Source organism: Lepidochelys kempii, chromosome 4 (genome assembly GCF_965140265.1).
Source record: "Lepidochelys kempii isolate rLepKem1 chromosome 4, rLepKem1.hap2, whole genome shotgun sequence".
Classification (NCBI taxonomy): domain Eukaryota; kingdom Metazoa; phylum Chordata; order Testudines; family Cheloniidae; genus Lepidochelys; species Lepidochelys kempii.
This window is the reverse complement of record NC_133259.1, coordinates 54,342,706-54,363,504: the sequence shown is the minus strand read 5'-3', so window position 1 is coordinate 54,363,504 and position 20,799 is coordinate 54,342,706. Positions and strand designations below refer to the sequence as shown.

Genomic DNA, 20,799 nt, shown 5'->3' with positions numbered 1-20,799 from the left:
AAGACCCAAATCCCTGGATCTTGGAACAATGGAAAAATCAGTCAGGTTCTTAAAAGAAGGATTTTATTTAAAAAAAAAAAAGAGAGAGGTAAAAATCAACTCTGTAAAATCAGGATGGAAAATACTTTACAGGGTATTCAGATTCAAAACACAGAGGATCCTCCTCTGGGCAAAACCTTAAAGTTACAGAAAACAGGAATAAACCTCCCTCTTAACACAGGGAAAATTCACATAAAACAAAAGATAAACTAATCTGCCTTGCCTGGCTTACCTATACTGGTTGCAATATTGGAGACTTGGATTAGGATGGGTTGGAGAAGATGGATTTCTGTCTGGCCTCTCTCAGTCCTAAGAGAAAACCACATAAACAAAGAGCACAACAAAAGTGTTCCCCTTCCCCCCCAAGATTTGAAAGTATCTTGTCCCCTTATTGGTCCTTTGGGTCAGGTGCCAGCCAGGTTAGCTGAGCTTCTTAACTCTTTACAGGTAACAGGATGTTGCCTCTGGCCAGGAGGGATTTTATAGCACTGTATACAGAAAGGTGGTTACCCTTCCCTTTACATTTATGACCACTACCATCTAAAATGGTGCAGGGAGCAGCATTCGCTTTAGGTGTTAGCACTGTAGTAGGAGAAAAAACCCGAGGAGAAATGTTCAGATATTTTACTTTAAAATGCATTGGTAAATGTGTGCAAGTATATCTGGCCCAATTGGGGCCCTGCACTATGGGCACAATGTTAGCAATGGCAGTGCCACATGTCGAGTTACAGTAACGGGCTCTTAAATAATTGAGATCAAAGCAGAACTTTATTTTTTTTAAAAGCACTTTAATTCATCTTTAAAACAGACAGCAATGGCCTACATCTAAAGGAGGCTGGGGATGAAGAAGAGAACACTTAAAAAACCCTTTATTTGGTGAATAGCCACAGCCTGTAAAAACCATGGGAGAAGTTCTGCTCCCACTTAGGCCTATAAATTTCCATTGCCTTCAACAGGGTTGTACAGGTATCACGGAGTACAATTTGGCACTGAAATAACAAAATATCAAGCAATTTGCTGAGCAATTGCTTGCTTTCAAAAATGACAATAGGTCAAAGCTGGCAACAAGCAAAGGGATACAAATTAAAGATGTAAGCACTATTTCTTCCATTGTTCCAATGCTATTAGGCCCAAATCCTGCAGACACACGTTTAATTTTAATTAGGGCTGTTGAGCGATTAAAAATATTAATCATGATTAATCGAGCAATTAATCGCACTTTTACACAATAATAGAATACCATTTATTTAAATATTTCTATATTTTCAAATATATTTTCAGTTACAACACAGAAGATAAAGAATACAATGCTCACTTTATATTTATTTTTATTACAAATATTTTCACTGTAAAAAACAAAAGAAATAGTATTTTTCAATTCACCTAATACAAATACTGTAGTACAATCTCTTTACCATGAAAGTTGAACTTACAAATATAGAATTATGTACAAAAATAACTGCATTCAAAAATAAAACAATGTAAAACTTTAGAGCCTACAAATCCACTCAGTCCTATTTCTTGTTCAGCCAATTGCTCAGACAAACAAGTTTGTTTACATTTGCAGAAGATAATGCTGCCCACTTCTTGTTCACAATGTCACCTGAAAGTGAGAACAGGTGTTCGCATGGCACTGTTGCAGCCGGCGTTGTGAGATATTAACATGCGAGATGCGCTAAAGATTCATACGTCTCTTCATGCCTCATTCTTCCATTCCAGAGGACATGCTGATGACAGGTTCCGCTCGATAACAATCTAAAGCAGTGCAGACCAGTATATGTTTATTTTCCTCATCTGAGTCAGATGCTAACAGCAGAAGGTTGATTTTCTTTTTTGGTGGTTCGGGTTCTGTAGTTTCTGCATCAGAATATTGCTCTTTTAAGACTTTGGAAAGCATGCTCCATACCTCATCCCTCTCAGATTTTGGAAGGTATTTCAGATTCTTAAACCTTGGGTGAACTCCTGTAGCTATCTTCAGAAATCTCACATTGGTACCTTCTTTGCGTTTTGTCAAATCTGCCGCAAAAGTTTCTTAAAATGAACAACACATGCTGGGTCATTGTCTGAGACTGAATGCTATAACATGAACTATATGGCAGAATGTGGGTATAAAAGAGCCAGAGACATACAACTCTCCCCCAAGGAGTTCAGTCAAATTTAATTAATGCATTATTTTTTTTAACGAGGGTCATCAGCATGGAAACTTGTCCTCTGGAATGGTGGCTGAAGCATGAAGGGGCATATGAAGGTTTAGCATGTCTGGCACGTAAATACCTTGCAATGCTGGCTACCAAAGTCCCATGCGAACACCTGTTCTCATTTTCTGGTGACATTGTATGAGGAAAGGAGTACTTGTGGCACCTTAGAGACTAACCAATTTATTTGAGCATAAACTTTTGTGAGCTACAGCTCACTTCATCGGATGCATTGTAAGAGGGCAGCAGTATCTCCCGTAAATGTAAACAAACTTGTTTGTCTTAGTGATTGGCTGAACAAGAAGTAGAACTGAGGGGACTTGTAGGCTCTAAAGTTCTGCATTGTTTTGTTTTTGAGTGCAGTTATGTGACAAATCTACATTTTATAAGTTGCATTTTCACAATAAAGAGATTGCACTACAGTACTTGTATGAGGTGAACTGAAGACTATTCCTTTTATCATTTTTACAGTGCATATATGCGTAATAAAAAAATAATATAAAGTGAGCAGTGTAGACTTTGTATTTTGTGTTGTAATTTAAAACAATACAGGGAGTCTTTACGTCAGATGCCACTTACCATGTTTTTCAATTGACTGCCCGTTTTGCCCCTACGATGCTTGTTTTGCCCTTACGATGCTTGATTTGCATAAAGTTGTTTGAAATCACTTTGTGGTTGCGTTATACTGGTATGGAGCTGGAAGGGGGCACTTCTGATTGGTTTTGAGCAGTGTCTGCTCTAGGCACCAGCCTAGCAAGCAGGTGCCTGGGGCGGCAAACAGGGAAAGGGCGGCACTGCGGCGGCTTTCAGCGGCACGCTGGGGGCAGCTCCTCCGCTTCCCTCTTTGGCGACACGCCTGCGGCAGCCCCTCCTCCTGTTTCCTGTTGGCAGCATTTCCCTTCGCCGCTTGGGGTGGAAAAAAGGTAGAGCCGGCCCTGGTTTTGAGGCAGCAGGGTAGTTTTATTGCTGGGTAGGGTTGCTGCTTGTTTTTGATTGGCTAAGCCCAGGGCCGGGAGCCAAACAGGAAGCTTGAACGGTGACTGTCCGAGGCTCAGCATGTATACCATTCTCCCTGGCTTTCTGAGCCTGTGTTGCCAGTATTCTGAGCAGCATATGAGTTTATATGTTTGTTTGAATGCTGTTTACAAAATATAGTGTACAGTAAATACATTGATGTTGCTACATTAGTCATCTATAATTCATTTTGTACAGAAATCTGGATTAGTGTGGTGAAATCAAGCCTTGGTTCAGGAATCAATCGCCCCTTCATACCATTGATTCCTATGGGAAAAGCGGTTTTGACTTACGACACAATTCTGAGGAACAAATTGTGTCATAAGTCCAAGGACTTCCTGTATATTTGAAAATGCAGAGAAACATCCAAAAATATTTAATAAATTTCAATTGGTGTTCTATTGTTTAACAGTGCAATTAAAACTATGATTAATCACAATTAATTTGAGTTAATTGCAGGAGTTAACTGTGATTAATTGACACCCCTACTTTTAATCCCATTGAAGTCAATGAGTTATGGTAATAAAGTGGGTTTATTTGCAGGCTTGGGCAGTAGCATGATGACAAATCTCAAGTAAAGGCAGCAACTAAAAAGGGATCTAGACATTTATATGTCAATGTAATGTCATAGCACAGTAAAGATGGACAGAACTTTTAACCCAAATATAAAAAACAGTAGGCCTTCAAAATCCTATGCTAGTTTTCATGAGTCCCTCAGAAATAGGATGTCTGTTCTTTGCCCTTTCCCTAAGAACTGGCTGCATGGCCATTGATTTGGGTTTACATTTTTAAGGGGATTCTTTAAAGGGATCCCAGCACGCTCTTGTAGTAATTAGCCCTTTATATCTGGGGGATACAGCCAGCTGGAGGCCCAGGAGGGTCATTTTGCTTTTGACTGACTTCCATTTCTTCAACTATTTAGTTACCTTTAAGATTTTTTTCCCCCCTTTCTTTTCTCATTCTTCATGGTGCCGCGCATCTTCATGTGTATTCACCCTAACCAGGCTATTAGTTAAGATGCTATAGCTAACAATTTAAATGTAGCTAGCCCAAATTTCACATGCTGGTGGGAAATAGTGTTTCTGGCCGGATTTAGGGATCAAGCATAGCCCAGGTCATGACTCTTTCTTGAGTTTATTTTTGGACATATGTGCGGATCGGAGATTAAGTGACACATCCTCTCCTTCCACAGCTAGGAGCTTGGGCTTCAGAACCATCAGAGCTGATTTCTTAATAGGGGGAGATAGTCTCCCCACCCATTAAATACAATGCTTCAATCAAGTGGCACCTTCTTGGGAGCTCTAGAACCAACAGCTCTTTACAGTGACACAGAACAGCCTCTTTAAAACAAGACATGATTGATTAGTCAGCTGGAACAGTGTTTAGGAACATTAGATTAGAATGGTAAAGTAAAGCCTAGATGCACACAACCTCCCTGGGTTGACGCTCTGCACTGAGTCAGGAATCTTACTGCAGTCTGCTCAGACTTCCGTTCTTTGTCTCTAGTACCAATCATGCTGTTTTCACAAGTAGTGCCCCTTGGCCAGCAGTTGTTAAAAGTCAATGGTCCAATCATTAGTCTCCATTCACATACTGACAGTTCTTGATAGACTACGCATACTGACCCTGACATGCCTACTGACTCATGGCCAGTCACTTCCCTGATTATATACTGTGCCTGAGAAGAAATTAATCTCTTCACACCCAGTGGGTAGCAGTACAAAAGTGAATGGAGAAGCCAAGTCACATACATTGCATAAAAATAGGAACGTCCTACATTCTCCACAGTAACTATATTCAGTATCTTATGTCTGTACACTTGACTGGCATGCTATTTTGCTTTTACAGGCTGATGGATTTTACATGACAATCTTCTAAAACTTACAACATATGTTTGGATAGCAGGGAACCATCCCTGCCTGATTCACCTGTAGTTGGTTTATTGTGGTACAAACAATGGTGACGCAACAGCCTTTCATTCATCTCTTGAACTAAATCCATGGTGGAAAGTAGCAGACACCCAAAGTGAGCTACATCTAAATGTGGGAATTCTTGGACAAAGACCAGAGTGATGTTCATTAATACCTTCTTAAGATATTTCCCAAAAGTGGCTAAAGGAGCTAAGCACCTAACTCCCTTTGAAAGTCACACATCCTTAGTCACTTTTGGAAGTCTCACCCCCAAAAAACATTTAATTAAAAAATAATAATCAAAATCACTGAATGAACATCACAACTGTACATCAGTAACATGGAAATGCTTATCTACGTCACAAGGGGCATAGGGGATTAACCAATATTTTTCCAGAACTCTGAAGATAATTTTAAGTATTTTATTCATTTTTATTCTTAAAGTAAATAAGAAAATCTTAGCACTTGGCAGAAAGTCTACAAGTTCTGGTTCTCAATGTTAAACAACTTGCATGATTACAAACCATGTGTTCTGGTGACATTCCAGAAGTAGCATCTTATATAGCTGTCATGATTACAAAGTTGTTCCATGGCTAAACCTATAGAAATAGAAAAATGGCACTTATGAAGTTGGAGATTCATAATTTTTGTAATAAAATACAAGCTTAACAAAATAATTTGTTCTAGATTTTGGAAAAACCAAATAAAATCAGTTACTTCTAAAACAATTTCAGTGAATGGAGAACACAGTAACCTTCCAACCACACACATACTACAAAACTAATGAGAAACTGCATGCTCCACTTAGAGGCACATCCATTTTCTTCTTAAAAGTCATTTATAGAAGAGTACATTGGTGATCTCTTCTTACATGCTGGATCCTTCTCAAGAAATTATAAGTTATTGAAGCATATTATAATGCGGTATCTCTGTATGTTCTGCAGAGTCCTTCACAATGTTTAATGTAGAAGGTTAACTATTAATTGCAAAATAATTGTTTGGAATTATTCCATCTTTAAAAAAAAAAAAGCCACATGCCATGCATTTCCCTCCCCTGGATAATTGAAATGTTACCATTGCCTACTGACATTGAGAACCTGTTGGTATTTGGGGAGAATGGGCCACTGTAATATTCACACAATTGTTTGGTGCTCATTCATCCACAACTCAGAAGTATTTGTTGTTCCTGAAGACAGCATAAACTGCTCAGAGAATAAAGCAAGGTTTCAGAAAACTCATTAACAAATTGGTTAAACAACCTCAGCATGAGGTACATTACCCAAAGTTGTAACCTTGCACTGAGCAACAGGAAAGCATTAAGTACTGCGTATTAGTGCAATTTTCCATTCTGATTTTGCTTCATAGGTACCCTAAAGCTATTTATTGCAATCAAGCAGAAATTAAAGAGAAAGTATTTTATAAGCTAGTAAGTAGCCATCCAGAACCTAGCTGAGTTTACTCACTGAGCTTTGACTTAATCTCTTAAAGTTGCTGTGGGACACATGCACGGTTTTTTACTTCATTGCTTGTCCAGCAATTCCTCTCTCTCTCTCTCTCCTCCCCCCCCCCCTCCTGCTGACACACTCTATGCTGAGAGCTTGATATTTGTTCGTATTGCTGGCTAGCACGCAGTTGAAGGATGGAAGGGGCTGAGTGGTATAAGAAAGGGGTGGGAATAATGAAAAAACATGAACAGGACACACAATGTGTTTATGTACATACACAGCACTCAGACTAATAGCCTCACCCGATGAGCAATTTGAAAAAAAGCTTTAGACGTATTTTAAAATAAAACCAATTTTAACTTTTTAAAAACTTAATTATTGTGTTGGTGGGGAGAAGAGACAGAAGGAAAGAAAACAAAGTAACTGCAATCTGGAGGAAAGAAAGTTGCTAGGATTTGAAGTGACCTACTGGTTCTGTTGGCATACCAACGAAAGAGCTGTTCACTTGTGTGACTGACTTCTATAGCTGCCACAGTGTTAATCCCTTGGGCTTTTCTTCCATCTGATTCAATTCTTTCCCTGCCCCCATTGTTGAAGTATCGTTGTTACATCCCCTATTCAAATTGATAATTCAAGGGTTTGGGGCCAATTTTGCCAGTCAGCAGCTGAACTTTTTACCTTGTTGACTCTTAGTGTAATTCAGTATTTAAACTTGGCCCTATTTTTTTCTCATTGGGCCACATTATTTTCAACAAAGCATTTATATAGCTGAGGGAGGGGAGTTACAACTATCACCTGGCCAACGCTATAAAGTTCCAATGTGGGATAATTCTCAAAACCCTCATTTTCCACTCTGCGGTACCAGAAGTAACCAAACACTGCTTCAAATTTATCTTGTAGCAATACATACATGACATACTTTTCCATTTTTTATTTAATTCTGCACAGTGTAACAAAGCACTTTTTCACAACCCAAGTATTCAGGAAAGTTTACAATTGTATTTTGGTAGTTTGGAATTTAAAAAAAACCCTTCTCTCCATAGACACTGCAGTAAATCCAGCTTTACAGCAAATAACAGAAATATTTAAACAGCTGTATTGTTCAACCAAGAATTACTAACTACAAATCAAACAGTTCTCATCATTTAGGAAAAAATGCAGCAGTACAAAACATCTCTCTTTAGGCATCTTCACATCCTCCTCTTCTGTGTGCTTATATACAGAACTGTGAAAAGGAAGAAGTGAAACGTTATAAAATTCCATACATAAGGTGCCTTGTTTACCCTATCAATTAAATCAGGAAATGTAAAAGTTGAAGTTCCAACAGCAATATTACCTGAGTCAAACTACATATACATAGTTTCTATTTCAGTTTTCCTTGTTGAACACTTAGTTTAATATATTACTTTGTCAAATTGTGCCCCATAATAGATAGAGGATGTACAGATAGGTTCTATAATGTGACTGTTTCTAAAACCAATTTAATTGGAACTGCCTTCTGTGATGCCGAGGAGAGTCCTACCGGATTTTCAGGATGCATAGATTAAGGGTGTTAGAAATCAGTCTTGATCTGACAACAAAAGGTTCAGGATCCTCACTCCTTTTCATTTAAAACTTTTGCAAAGGTCACAGAAACCTATGAAGTAGTCTGTACATTCCACTTACTGGGCCAGTACCAGGGTGTCTTGTGATAAAAGGTTTCCTGCAAGTTTTTAGGAAAGGGTCTCCTTTGGGGCATAGGGAAAGGAGGAGGAAGCCATGATACTTGCAGCTTGGGTGACCAGTGTGTGAAATATTTCAGAATTAACTATGCTCTCAAACTGAGGTGTCTCATTTCTCAGCTCAACCTGTTTTCTAGAGTCTATCACAGCCCACCCAATAATGAGACGTGGGGTAAGACTTCTCGCTACCTCACCATCATCCAGATTCTTCCCTGAGCCTTTCAAACATGCTCTTATTTCCAAGTCTTTAAAAAAAAAAAAAAAAAAAGGGCGGGGCGGGGGGAAAAGAGGTGAAATGGGGGCAAAAAACCCTTGACCATAGTTGCTTCAACCTCACCTATCCAAATTCTATAAGAGATGCCTGGCCAACCCTCAAGGTGACTTCTCTATTCTCAGCCTCCTATTAAGACAAAGACTGTCTAATTTCTCTCTTTCTCATGGGCTCTGTGCTCTTCTTGTTTTTCTCTTTCTGTCCTCGCCTGTGGATGTCCACAGAGTTCAGTTCCTGGCCCTCTCCTTTTTTCCTCTTCACATTTTGCTCCTGGGTGACTTCATCCATTCCTGTGCCTTCACTTCCCTTCTCTACACTGATTCTTCTGCACATGTGATCTCTGCCCCTCTGTTCATTCTTGAACCTTTGCCCACAACCACCTCCCAACCTCTCTTCCTGGCATTTCTTGCTACCAGGGTGAAAGGTATGCCTATATTACAAATACCTTCATCTCAAGGGGTTGGGTTACACTACCATTATCCCTCAATACAGTTAATTTTGTAGTGGGGATAGGACCATAACTGTCTTTGAACCACACTAAAATTTATCTATCTAGTTGCTTATACTCCACCTATTTCCATGGTAGCTGAGCCTTGGAAAGTCTCATTATAATGTGTCATGGGTCAGTGTTAACTATTGCAATCTTTTTGAATGAGAGTAAAGTCTTCACCTGTAAGCACAGTCTTAAATTATTAATAAGCTGCATCAGACAGTTAAGTTAGTCAACATTCAGTTTTGGACAATCAAACTGAGTGTATATGACAGTGCAATCAATATCCACAGAACCCTATAAATGTACACACTGCTTTACAGAACAAGACATGATAAGCTCTGTGAAACAAGGGACACCTAGATAGACAAGACAGGTCTGGTGAATGTTATTGATTGGCTGACTAAGAAAAGAAAGGGTCCTGTGATGGGTGGGTTAGAAGGAGGGATAGAAAAGAGAGGGTGCTTGGTAAAAGATAGGGAGAGGGGAAGGAGTCACAGGGATCAATAAGGAAGAGCATAGGACCAGAACAGCGGAGCAGGAGGAATGGTACAGATGGTAGGTAAAAGAAAGATTACGTAAGGCCTCTTGCAAGAGTAAAAAGTTTGAAATGGATGTGGCTGGAGACAGGCAGTCACCTAATTTTATTTTCATACATGCCTCAAATTAAAGATTCCATGCCAAAAAACAAAACCGAATCAAGAGTATTGCAGGGAGGGAGAGTTACCATTATTTCCTCGGATAAATGCATCCCCATATTTGTTCTTTAATTGACCATTTACATATTCTTCTGTCTGCTCCAGAGCTATGTTCATATACCCATCCAGGCAAGCCAGGACACCTGAAGACATTAACAAGTTTTTTAAAATTTAAAAAACAAAACAAAAAATTAGATTTAAAAAATCAGGGTAAACATAAATCTGACAGTTTTTTATTCTTCAAACACAACTCAAACCTCTCTTTCTAGATAAACTGCTCTGATTAACTGAAACATACAGTCTCCTCTAAGCCAATTAAAAAGCAGGTCAACAATGGTACAATGAAAAATTGTCACCATATCCTCATCATCCATCAGGTAGTGATTAAATCTTCATCAATCGCTCCGTAAATGAAAAATATTGCTTGTGATAAAACAGAACTCTGTCACAAGATCAATGGCTTCTGCTCTGAAAGTTGAAAATGGTGCAATTCATTTATGTATTAGCAAGAGATGAGTGGTCCTTAATATTCTACAGAAGAGCCCCATGTATTAGAAAGGAACTGGGCACACTGAATTTAGCTAGAAAAATGAATGGAAAGTCTATATTAAAGAGGTTGAGTTTTTTATCTAAATGACATGTCAGAGACATCATGGTGTTTAAGGCCAGAAGGGACAACCAGATCATCTAGTCTGACCTTCTGTATATCACAGACCACCAACATTCCCCATCACTGGCACTAAACTGAAATTAGATGAAAGTATTATAGACCACAGGAGATTAGACTATTATGTGCCACAGGCAGAGAACAGAAGGGACTGAGGTGCACCAGAGCCCAAGGTCCCACACAATGGCAGGGAAATGATTAAGTGAGATATATCCAGATAACTGTGGCAAATGATCCACACCCACATGCTGCAGAGAAAAGCAAAAAACCTCCAAAGTCACTGCCAATCTGACCTGGGGGAAAATTCCTTCATGACCCCTCAAACAAAGACCAGTTAAACCCTAAGCAGGTAAGCAAAAACCAGCCAGCCAAGGAGCAGAGAGTAAGCAAGCTCGGTGCCTCTCAGAGCCCTGGTCCCCCTTGTCCAATGTCCCATTTCCAGCCATGCCCATCCCACAAGCTTCAGAGAAAGGAGATTTAAAAACAACAACAAACAGAAGATATGAGGTTTGTGGGGTTTTGAATCCCTTCCTGACTCCTGCAGGTGGCTGGCTGAAATCCTGAAGCATGAGCTTTTATGAACATAAAACAAGCTGGAAATAAGCCTCAGGACTCTTGGGTCCTACCCCCTACCATCACAAGCTACCCCGTCTTACAATCACACTCAAATTTGTCCATCTCTTTCTTAAAACTCATTAAGTCGTTTGGCCCCACAACTCCTATGGGAGGGTGATCCAGAACCTCACTCCTGTGATAGTTACAAGCCTTCTTCTAATTTCCAGCCTGTATTTGTTCACAGCCAGTTTATAGCCATTTGTTCTTGTGCCAACATTCACAGATTCTAAGGCCAGAAAGGACCATTTGTGACAATCTAGTCTGACCTCTGGTATAGCACAGGCCATAGAACTTTCCCAAAATAATTCCTTGAGCAGATCTTTTAGAACATCCAATCTTCATTTAAAAATAGTCAGTGATGGAGACTCCACCATGACCCTTAGTAAATTGTTCCAAAGGTTAATTGCTCTCCCCACTGAAAATTTACACCTTATTTAAAGTCAGGGATAGCGAGGTGTATGGGCCCATGGTGCCTGGCCTCCAGGAATATTCAGGGCTGGGGGCCCTGCTCCACCAATGTTTGGAGCTGGGTCTCTCCCCCTCGGAGCATCCCCCCCACAAGCCCCGGGAGCGTCCCTGCCTGAATGAAAGCGGTGCGGCTCTCCCTTGCCTGCCTGCACTGGTGGCTGCTCCTGCTGCCTAAGGCTACAGCACAAGAGCAGAGCTGGCGGCAGGCTGAGGCAGCTGGCTGTTGCTGAATCTCAGGAGGGGAAGAGGGAGAAGGCATGGAGTGGACCTCACTCACCTCAGCAGCTGCTGTGGCTTCAATGAGTGTTTGATCCTGTTATCAGCACCGCCCTGCCACCATTCCTGCCCAACGCTGGGCAAGGGGCAGCCCCATCCCCCACCCCCAGTGAGGCTATGGTGAGGGGCAGCAGGGGAGGAAGGAAGCCACATGTGATGGCAGTCCCCTCCCTTAAGTGCTGCACCCCACCACCCCCTCCCAGAGCCTGCACCCGCACCCCTTTCCCACACCCCCCCTCCAGGCCCCAAACTCCCTCCCAGAACCTGCACCCCCTTCCTAAGCACCCCTCCCACCCCCAAACTCCCTCCCAGAGCCTGCACCCCTCACCCCCTCTTGCATCCCCTGCCCTACCCCAACCCCCATCCCCTTCCCACACACCTTCTCCTACCCCAAAACTCCCTCCAAGAGCCTTCACCCCATACCCACTCCTGCACCCCACCCTCTGCCCCAGCCCAGAGCCTGCACCCAGCACCCAAACTCCATCTGAGAGCCCGCACCCCAGACTCCATCCCAGAGCCCAACCTCTCAACTGTCCTATGCCCCAATCCCCTGCCCCAGCCAAGGGCCTGTACCTCAGACCTCCTCCCCCGACCCAAACTCCCTTGCAGAGCATTAGGCAGGTGGGGGGGGCGGAGTTAAGGGGGGAGCCCTCTGGGCCTTCTGGGCACCACCAAAATTTCTACAAACCTGACGCCCGTTTCCAGTCTGAATTTGTTCAATTTCAACTTCTAGCCATTGAATCATGTTATACCTTTCTCTGCTAGAGAGAAAAGCCCATTATTAAATATTTGCTCCCTAGGTAGATTCTTATAGACTGTAACCAAGTCATCCCTTAACCTTCTCTTTTCCATGATAAATAGATTGAGCTCTTTTAGTTTATCATTATAAGGCATGTTTTCTAATCCTTTAATCATTCTCCTGGCTCTTCTTCCCCTCCAATTTATCACCATCCTTCCTGAATTGTGGGCATCAGAACTATACACCAGTGCTAAATACAGATGTAAAATAATCTCTTTTATCTTACTCAAGATTCCCATGCTTGTGTGTCCCAGGATCACATTAGCTCTTTTGTCCACAGTGGGAGTTCATGTTCAGCTGATTATCCACTAGAATCCCCAAATCTTTTTCAGAGTCAATGCTTCATGTGATTGAGTTCTCCATCTGTAAGTATGGCCTACATTCTTTGTTACCAGATGTATACACTTATATTTATCTGTATTAAAACACACTGTCTGCTTGTGCATAGTTTACCAAGTAATCTAGATCGTTCTGACTCAGTGACCTGTCCTCGTCATGATTTACTGTTTCCCCAATTCTTGTCATCTGCAAACTTTATCAGTGATAATTTTATGTTTTTTTCCAAGTCACTGATCAAGATGTTAAATAGTGTAGGGCCAAGAACTGATCCCTGCACGATCCCATGGGAAAAACACCTACATGATGATGATATCCCATCTACAGTTACATTCTGAGACCTATCATTGAGCTAGTTTTTAATCCATTTAATGTGTGCCATGTTAATTTTATATCATTCTAATTTTTTTTAAAACAAAATGTCATGTGGTACCAAGTCTGATGCCTAACAGAAGTCTAAGTATATTATGTCAACACTATTACCTTTGTCAACCAAACTTGTAATCTGATCAAAAAAATATCAACTTAGTTTGACGGGATCAATTTTCCATAAACCCATGTTAATTTGCATTAATTACACTCTTTCTGTTAGGTTTTTTTAAATTAATCAAGCCCTGTATCAGCCTCTCCATTATCTTGGCTGAGACTGATGTCAGGCTGACAGGTCTATAATTACCCGGGTCATCCCAATCACCTTTTTAAAAACGGCATAACATTAGCTTTCTTCCAGCCTTCTGGAACTTCCCCAGTGATCCAAGTCTTATTGAAAAGTAACATTAACGGTCCAGAGGTCACCTCAGACAGCTTAGTCCTTTAGTTTAAATAAATAACTTCAATATCCATGAAGTGATCACCTTAATATAGGATAGCATAATACCCCATAGTATGCCACATTTTATAACAATTTTGATCTACAATATCTTTAAAGAAAAAACTTTTTTGACTGGCAGCTGTTATCTTCATGCTATAAATTACACATTTCAATAAACTTCTCAACATTTTTCTTGAACACAACTCAGCTAAAATTGTAGTAACTGACCTATTTACTTTTAAAAATACTATACATTTTTATTTCAAGATAATTAAGTTTGCAATATTTTAAAATGCACACATTTTTAAACATGCCACAGGCATCGATTTTCCAAAATAGTTATACAGTTTAGTTACTGGATCACGAAGAAAAATTCCCTGCCCTTTAGTACTTTATTTTCTTGAATTTAAACAAATGAATACAAAACCAATGTTGCTTTTAAAAAAATAAATAACCTCTTTTCCCACTTTTCTCTTAGTCCTCTTCTGCACTGCACTCTATATACAGAATGCACTTTCTGAGCTGGTCCACTAAGCCCCTTAAATCCCTCCTCAAGATCTGCTTCTTTTGTGACACCCATGAATCCCAGTTTCTTCAAAAGAGCTCCACCAGCATGGAACTCAAGGCAGGATTAGGATTTTAGCCATCTACTTATGTATTCTGTTTACTTAATAAACAAATTGTTCATTTATGTAGAGGGAAGGGGTTTAATGTTGGGAGGAACAGGTGCTAGGGACACTAGAACTGAAGCTTGAGGATAATTTGAAGAACTATTTAAAAAAAATTTTTTTTTGTTAAAACACACTGAATTTGCAACTAGTAAGATGTGTGCCTTGTCACACTGGCCTTTTTGTATGTTGTATCCTTTCCCCTACTACTCATCATTTTTGTTGTCTTAGACTGTATTCTTTAGGGTTGGGACTATGCTTTCCTCTGGGATCGGAAAGCATCTGGTACTTTTTGGGTTCTAAATAATTATTATAATTTAACTGTATAACTGTCTGGATTAAAGAACAGCAATGTGGAAAAACAGTCCAGTTTGATTCTCCTCTAGCACATATCCCCACATCTCAGCAGTGCTACTGTAAGATCTTCCATTAAATAACTGGGAATTTGAACTCTCCTGCCAACTTCTATGGTCTTAGGATCACATTTTCCTAAGTGTTTTTCTTTCTTCTCTTTCCACACAAATAGGAGAAATTGACTGACTACACACAAAGTGCTGTTAACTGCACGAAATAAACAAAATGAAAGGTTTTCCCCCCTCTGATCTCTGTTTTAGTAATCTCAGGAATTACTTTTAACAATAGCAGGTAAAAAATAATTTCACACAAGTGAGACTAAAGTTGACTACATACCCTTTAAAAATATCACTCAGTATGCCTTAAATGGCAGTGTTTTCACAGCCTTTTTTGTTACTAGTATGCGTTCAGGCTTATTTCATTCTCTCTTCTTCCCCCTTGTATTTTTCCACTCTACTAACAGGACTGGCATAAAATGTTATCATTACCCAACCTCCTATTTACATTTTAAATGTATATATACACACACACAGAGGCAAGCAAGTCACACACTGTAATTTACCAAATATGGTTTGTGCTTTTTCATGGCCTCTTTCCTTAAATGTGGCATTCACTTGGCACAGAATTGAGACATTTTTTATATACAGTCATATCTGCATTAGGTGATATTTGTCAAAAAAGTACAATTAGCAACATGGCCTAGAAACAGAAGTAGATAAATTTGTTGACAAATTTGTAACAAGAGTTTGGAATCCTTTTTGAACAAAAAGTTTTAAGGAATTTCACAAATCTAGCTTACATTATAGTTTCATGTACTATAATAAATCCCTAAGTAAATTTTCCTCACCACAACACATGCGCTATTCTCTCAAACAGTGTACAATGAAGTCAGCTGAGTTATACCTATGTAAAAACTGGTGTGATCAGTATCTGGCCCATAACATTTAAATATTTGAAGCACTCAGTAAAATAGTTTTGGGCCAGATACTGATCACACCAGTTTTTACATAGGTATAACTCAGCTGACTTCACTTTACAGCCAGTCCCCTCTTCCTCACTGAAAGCAAGCAGTGAGATATAAACCTCTGATGACACTGCTTTAAAAAAAAAAAAAAAAAAATCAGGGAGCCAACAGACCTATTCTGGTTGAAGTCACGCTGGTACACTCGACCTGTAAGAGAAGATTCTCCTTGATAATCCTATGAGAGGATAGGTCCATGACTAACTTGGATTTTCAAAAGCATTTAAGGGATGTTAGAACAAGAATCCCACTTAGAGCCATTAGAACTTTTGCTCCTACATTACTTAGGTTCTTTTAAAAAAAAATCCCACTCTGAGGCCTCAATCCAACATTTAAACATATGCATAACTCAAGGGGATTCGAAATTTCTATCCTGGAAGCCTACACTGCTTCTTTCAAGACCACTGACCTAGACAAATTGTTTTAATCAAAAAAACACGTTTTTTTTTTCCCCCATCAGCAATTTGTCCAGACTTATTTATTTAACATTATGCCACCCTTTCCCAAATCTAAAATTGGCTATTCTAACACTTCAGATCACTGCACTACTAACTGGGATCCCCAGTTCAAGATTCCCAACCAAAATTCTCTCTGGAGCTTACGTAAATCACTAAAATGAACATGTCACTCTGGGGCCACAGTATACAGGAATTGCACCAGTCACAACATGAACTTGAGAATCCAACTTAAGCTATTATTACTATAGAAATAATTCCTGATACATGCAAGCCACCATATGAACACAGCCTCAGAAAGCAAATACAGGTACCAAGAAATTAACATTCCTGCAAAGTTCTCTTGCTTTTATTAGTTATGGAACAGTCATTGTTTTAAAGTTAAGCATTGGGGGAGGAAGGGACAAATACAAACAGTGAGAATGTAGACATTCATTATGAGAGAGAGTGGGGAGAACTTACCTCGATAATCAACTCCAGAATTTAACTTTACAACAACAGGCCTTCCTATAATTTGTTTTAAGAAGTCACTAGGGGTTTGCTTCCGGAGACTCATTGTGATAGTCCTGGTGGGCTGGGAGGGAAAAAATATTTAGATAAATAACCCAAATACAGATCTTAAAACATATATTCAACTAAGACAGGCAGTCTTGTGGCTCTCAAAGTGTTCAGCAGGGAAAAAATATCAAAATGGATAAACGTGAAATCTGCAGAAAAAGAGGACAGACTTAAAACTGCAGTTCCACAGCCATAGCATGAAACATTCCATTTAACTTTTTGCAGTTTCTGAAATTCTTAATAGGAATCCTCATATGTTTTTCTGTTAAACATCTGTTCACCATGCTGTGCCTCTTGCAAACTTCCAATGTAGCCAGCAAAGGCTTTTCTTTTCCATAACACCTTTCGTTACAGCAGCTTTACTTGAATTATGGAATCAAGAATAGTTAATGAGTGTTTCATATCTAAAAAAAAAAAATACAGTTATATGCAGACTGCTATGTTAAAATGGAAAGAGCAAGGAGACTGTGTTAAAAGTAAAATTCTGGCCACGATTCTGATCTTAGTTACACTAATGAAAGTCAAGAATAATTTGGCTGAAGTCATTCTCTCAAACTTAATGAAGTTACACACTGGTGTGAGAGTTCAGAATAGAGCCACTGTATATCATGTACACAACATATAGAAATAATCTGTACATGAGTATGTATTGTGCATGCTTTAGATTCAGTTAAAAACATACTGAGAACTGATCTGTATTATCAACTCATCTACAAAGTTTCACTTTTAGAAACAAAGCTAACAGCAGCAAATAAAACTACTAAAACAAAACTCTAAACATATTTTAACAAAACTAAAAACAGAAGAAACATTTTAAAGACGTTTTTATACAAAAGACCAAAGTAGTATCTGAACATGACTATTCACTTTACTGACTTTTACTTTAAAAATAAATAAATAAAAAGCAAAAGTAGTTTCTAAAACTAATGTCTAGCATCACACACAGCCTACATGAACCACCTAGCTCCCCCCACAAAGGCTCAGGTTTAGTATACTAGTTTTTCCAATATAAAGACTTCCACAGAATGGGGAGCAAGAAGGAAGAGAGAATGCAAAAGTTAGCATGTCAGAGTCCTGGATGTGCAGAAGCTTTTCTTAATGGATTTAATATTACTGCAATGGGCACAATGGTAAAATCAGTATGGTGTGTCTGCAAATGCATGTATATATCTTTTATTAGAGGAAAGGCCACAATTTTAGGTCTACCAGCATGTTATTTTACTTGCTGACATTAAGTTCACTGCTAATTTTCAGTATGATGTAAATTCAACAATCAAGTTTTAGAACTCATTAAAAATATTACATAAGTTTACACTGGAAAGTCTACTCAGGAACACTCCCACATTATTATTTGTAAAAAGAAAAGGAGTACTTGTGGCACCTTAGAGACTAACAAATTTATTTGAGCATAAGCTTTCGTGAGCTACAGCTCACTTCATTGGAGCTGTAGCTCACGAAAGCTTATGCTCAAATAAATGGGTTAGTCTCTAAGGTGCCACAAGTACTCCTTTTCTTTTTGCGAATACAGACTAACAAGGCTGCTACTCTGAAACCTATTATTATTTGTATTATACTAGCATCTAGAGATCCCAACTGAATTTGGAGCTCCATTATGCTATGCACGGTACAAACTATACTGTAAGGGAAAGTCCCCGAAAACTTACAATCTAAATATACAAGACAGCCAATTTGTATTAACACCATAAGCAATCTGATCATTTTTAGGGAAGTAATCAGAAAAGACAGCTGTTCATTCTGGTTCAGCATGATTTCTAAATGTAGATTACAGGTCCTTCTATCACAGTGTAACAGCATCTTGCCATACTATTTTCAATTACCCACATTAACCATTGGACAGCCATACTCAGAAAAACTTACCACTTTCACATGTTTTAAACGTAGTAGTCAATTAAAAGTATGAATTGTCCTGGGTCATTGTACTTCTTCAGTAGTCAGAATACATATTATCCAGTCTATTCTTATATCTGGGCTAGGTTTTTGTATGTGAATTCTAATATCCCTTTTCTACTTCTCAACTTCTAAATGAGTTAAGACATGACCAGCAACTCTGTAAAACTGTTTCTCAGCTTCCAGGGCAGAAGGATAGGACTAGTAAGCCATAGAACCTTGACTGAAGCCAATGGTGTAAAATGACTTTATTGATCGAAGATGAAGGCCGAACACCTTAATTTTAATTCCTAGGTCTTTGAGATAACACTTCTCTATTAGATGGGGGGGTGGAGGGGAGATGTCAAACTTTTGTACCATGTGGACGGCATAGTGTTTCATGAACCACTTCCCTTTCTGTTGCGATTACACACCATCATCTGTGTGTCAACTATAGCAAAAGATAAAGAAAAAAATACTGAGTGTATTTAATGTATTTTAACAGTCTAAGGGCTGGTGTGCACTTGAAAGTAAGGTTGACTTAACTATGTTACTCAGTTCTGTGTGGCTCAGGGACACAGAATCTTTAAATGTGTAGATTTGTCAACATCAAGCAAACTCTGTGATATACAAATAAATACAAATAAGATAAAGATCCAACAAAACTTCCTTACTTTATATAAAAATGCATAACAGCATCACAAGGGAAGCAGTAGAGACCCCATTGATTAAAAGATTTTAAAAGTTCTTAAGAATATTGCCGAGGTAACAATTTTGCATTACATGAATAGGCACATGTATTGGCTTACTTTTTCATCTCTCATTTAGGATACTTCAGATCAGAAATGGTAATGCAGATTTTAATGGGACTTTACACATTGTCACTCATCTAGTAACAGTTACATTGAATTTAGGTGCACCACATAGAAAACTCCCAGCAAATGGAACAAGCTATGAAAAATAAAGACTATATGTAAAAATACCAGCCAAAGGCTGACACTGCAACAGCTCAGAAATAGAGAAGAGAATCCCAAGCGAGAACAGCCGCCCCTGGTGGGCACGGGGTGGTGATGGACTTGGGCAGGCTCTACTACCCACTATCCACCCTGCTTCGTGGGCTGCTCCACCCCACTTAGTTAGATCCTTTCTGGGCTTCACAATGGAGGGGAGCAAAAGGGCCTGTGCAAAGCCAAACGCTATGACGGGATGCAGCTACCGTCCAACCCTCCCTGGAAGTTACTGGGGCTCCCCTCGCTGTTAGTGCGCCCAGCCCTACACCCCTCGCTCGGGACACGCAGCTCCCTCCAACCCAACAGGGCTGCAAGCAGCGGTAGCAGGCCCGGGGCGTTGAATTCAGCTGTGGAACCGCTGCCCAATCAGCCCCGCCGCGCCCCCCAAGCTGGGATTTTACTCCCAGCCCCAGCGGCTGCTCGGGCCGTCTTCGGGCAAGGGCCCGGCGCGGAGCCGCACGCGCCTTTCGCTGCAGCAAGATCCTCCCGCCCCCCGGACCGCGCGGGGCCCCGGCGCACGCAGGGAGCGAGGGGCAGAGGAGCCGCGCCCCGGCTGCGCGCGGCGGCCCCGACCACGTGGAGCCCGTGCGGACACAGCGGCCTGGCGCGCGGCGGCCACCCCCCCGCTGCCCCGAGCTCCGCGCACCCACCTCGCTCGCTCACCCGCGCCCTGCCCGCCGGCGGCCACTCACTCGGCCAGTTCCCAAGCGAAGCGAGGGACTGGCAGCGCTCGCAACCAATCAACGCCCCCTCCCAGACTTCCGGCTCCGCTACGGTCAGGTGGCTGAGCCAAAACACCCAACAAACTGAGCGCGCGTTTGGCGAGGGGCGGGGGAGCGTTTGGTGCTGGGGGTTGCTGGCCAGTGCTTGGGTTTGAAGGGTCCTCTGCCCTTCAGCCGCCGCGGTCAAGTCTCTGCGGCAGGTACCCGTCCCTCCAGCTCCCCACCTGCCCTGCTGCCACTGCCAGCCTGGGGCGAGCTCAGTACTGACCAGGGCCTAGCCAGAGACCAGACCAGGTCAGCTGTCTGTCCGATTTGCTCAAACTAGGTATGAGTCTTGTAAGAGTGCAGGTTTCAGAGTAGCAGCCGTGT

The 20,799-nt window shown here is 40.6% G+C and overlaps 1 protein-coding gene across 4 annotated transcripts; it reads right to left on the bottom strand.

The window, feature by feature from the left end:
* Window positions 1-5,558: 5,558 nt before the first annotated feature.
* On the bottom strand, window positions 5,559-20,473 carry LSM6 (LSM6 homolog, U6 small nuclear RNA and mRNA degradation associated). 4 transcript variants are annotated; one of them, XM_073341290.1, is made up of 4 exons: window positions 20,372-20,473; window positions 16,716-16,827; window positions 9,813-9,926; window positions 5,559-7,828 (listed from the first exon to the last, which is right to left on the bottom strand). In XM_073341290.1, the coding sequence occupies exons 2-4, from the start codon at window positions 16,807-16,809 to the stop codon at window positions 7,794-7,796; spliced, it is 243 nt and encodes an 80-aa protein (XP_073197391.1). In that variant the 5' UTR covers window positions 16,810-16,827; window positions 20,372-20,473; the 3' UTR covers window positions 5,559-7,793. The 4 variants fall into 4 exon arrangements, with proteins under 4 accessions (XP_073197391.1, XP_073197390.1, XP_073197389.1 ...); XM_073341289.1 differs by having other exon boundaries at window positions 20,359-20,466; XM_073341288.1 differs by lacking the exon at window positions 20,372-20,473 and adding an exon at window positions 19,508-19,649.
* Window positions 20,474-20,799: the final 326 nt, after the last annotated feature.

What these genes read in the sequence shown, in the direction of transcription:
- LSM6 (XM_073341287.1), bottom strand. Translation starts at nt 19,100, where the DNA reads ATGAAACACTATGCCGTCCACATG. An exon ending in AACACTATGCCGTCCACATG is followed by an intron (nt 16,828 to 19,076) that starts GTACAAAAGTTT and finishes TTTCCCTCCCAG; the next exon opens with CCCACCAGGACTATCACAAT. An exon ending in ATTTATCCGAGGAAATAATG is followed by an intron (nt 7,829 to 9,812) that starts GTAACTCTCCCT and finishes TCCTTTTCACAG; the next exon opens with TTCTGTATATAAGCACACAG.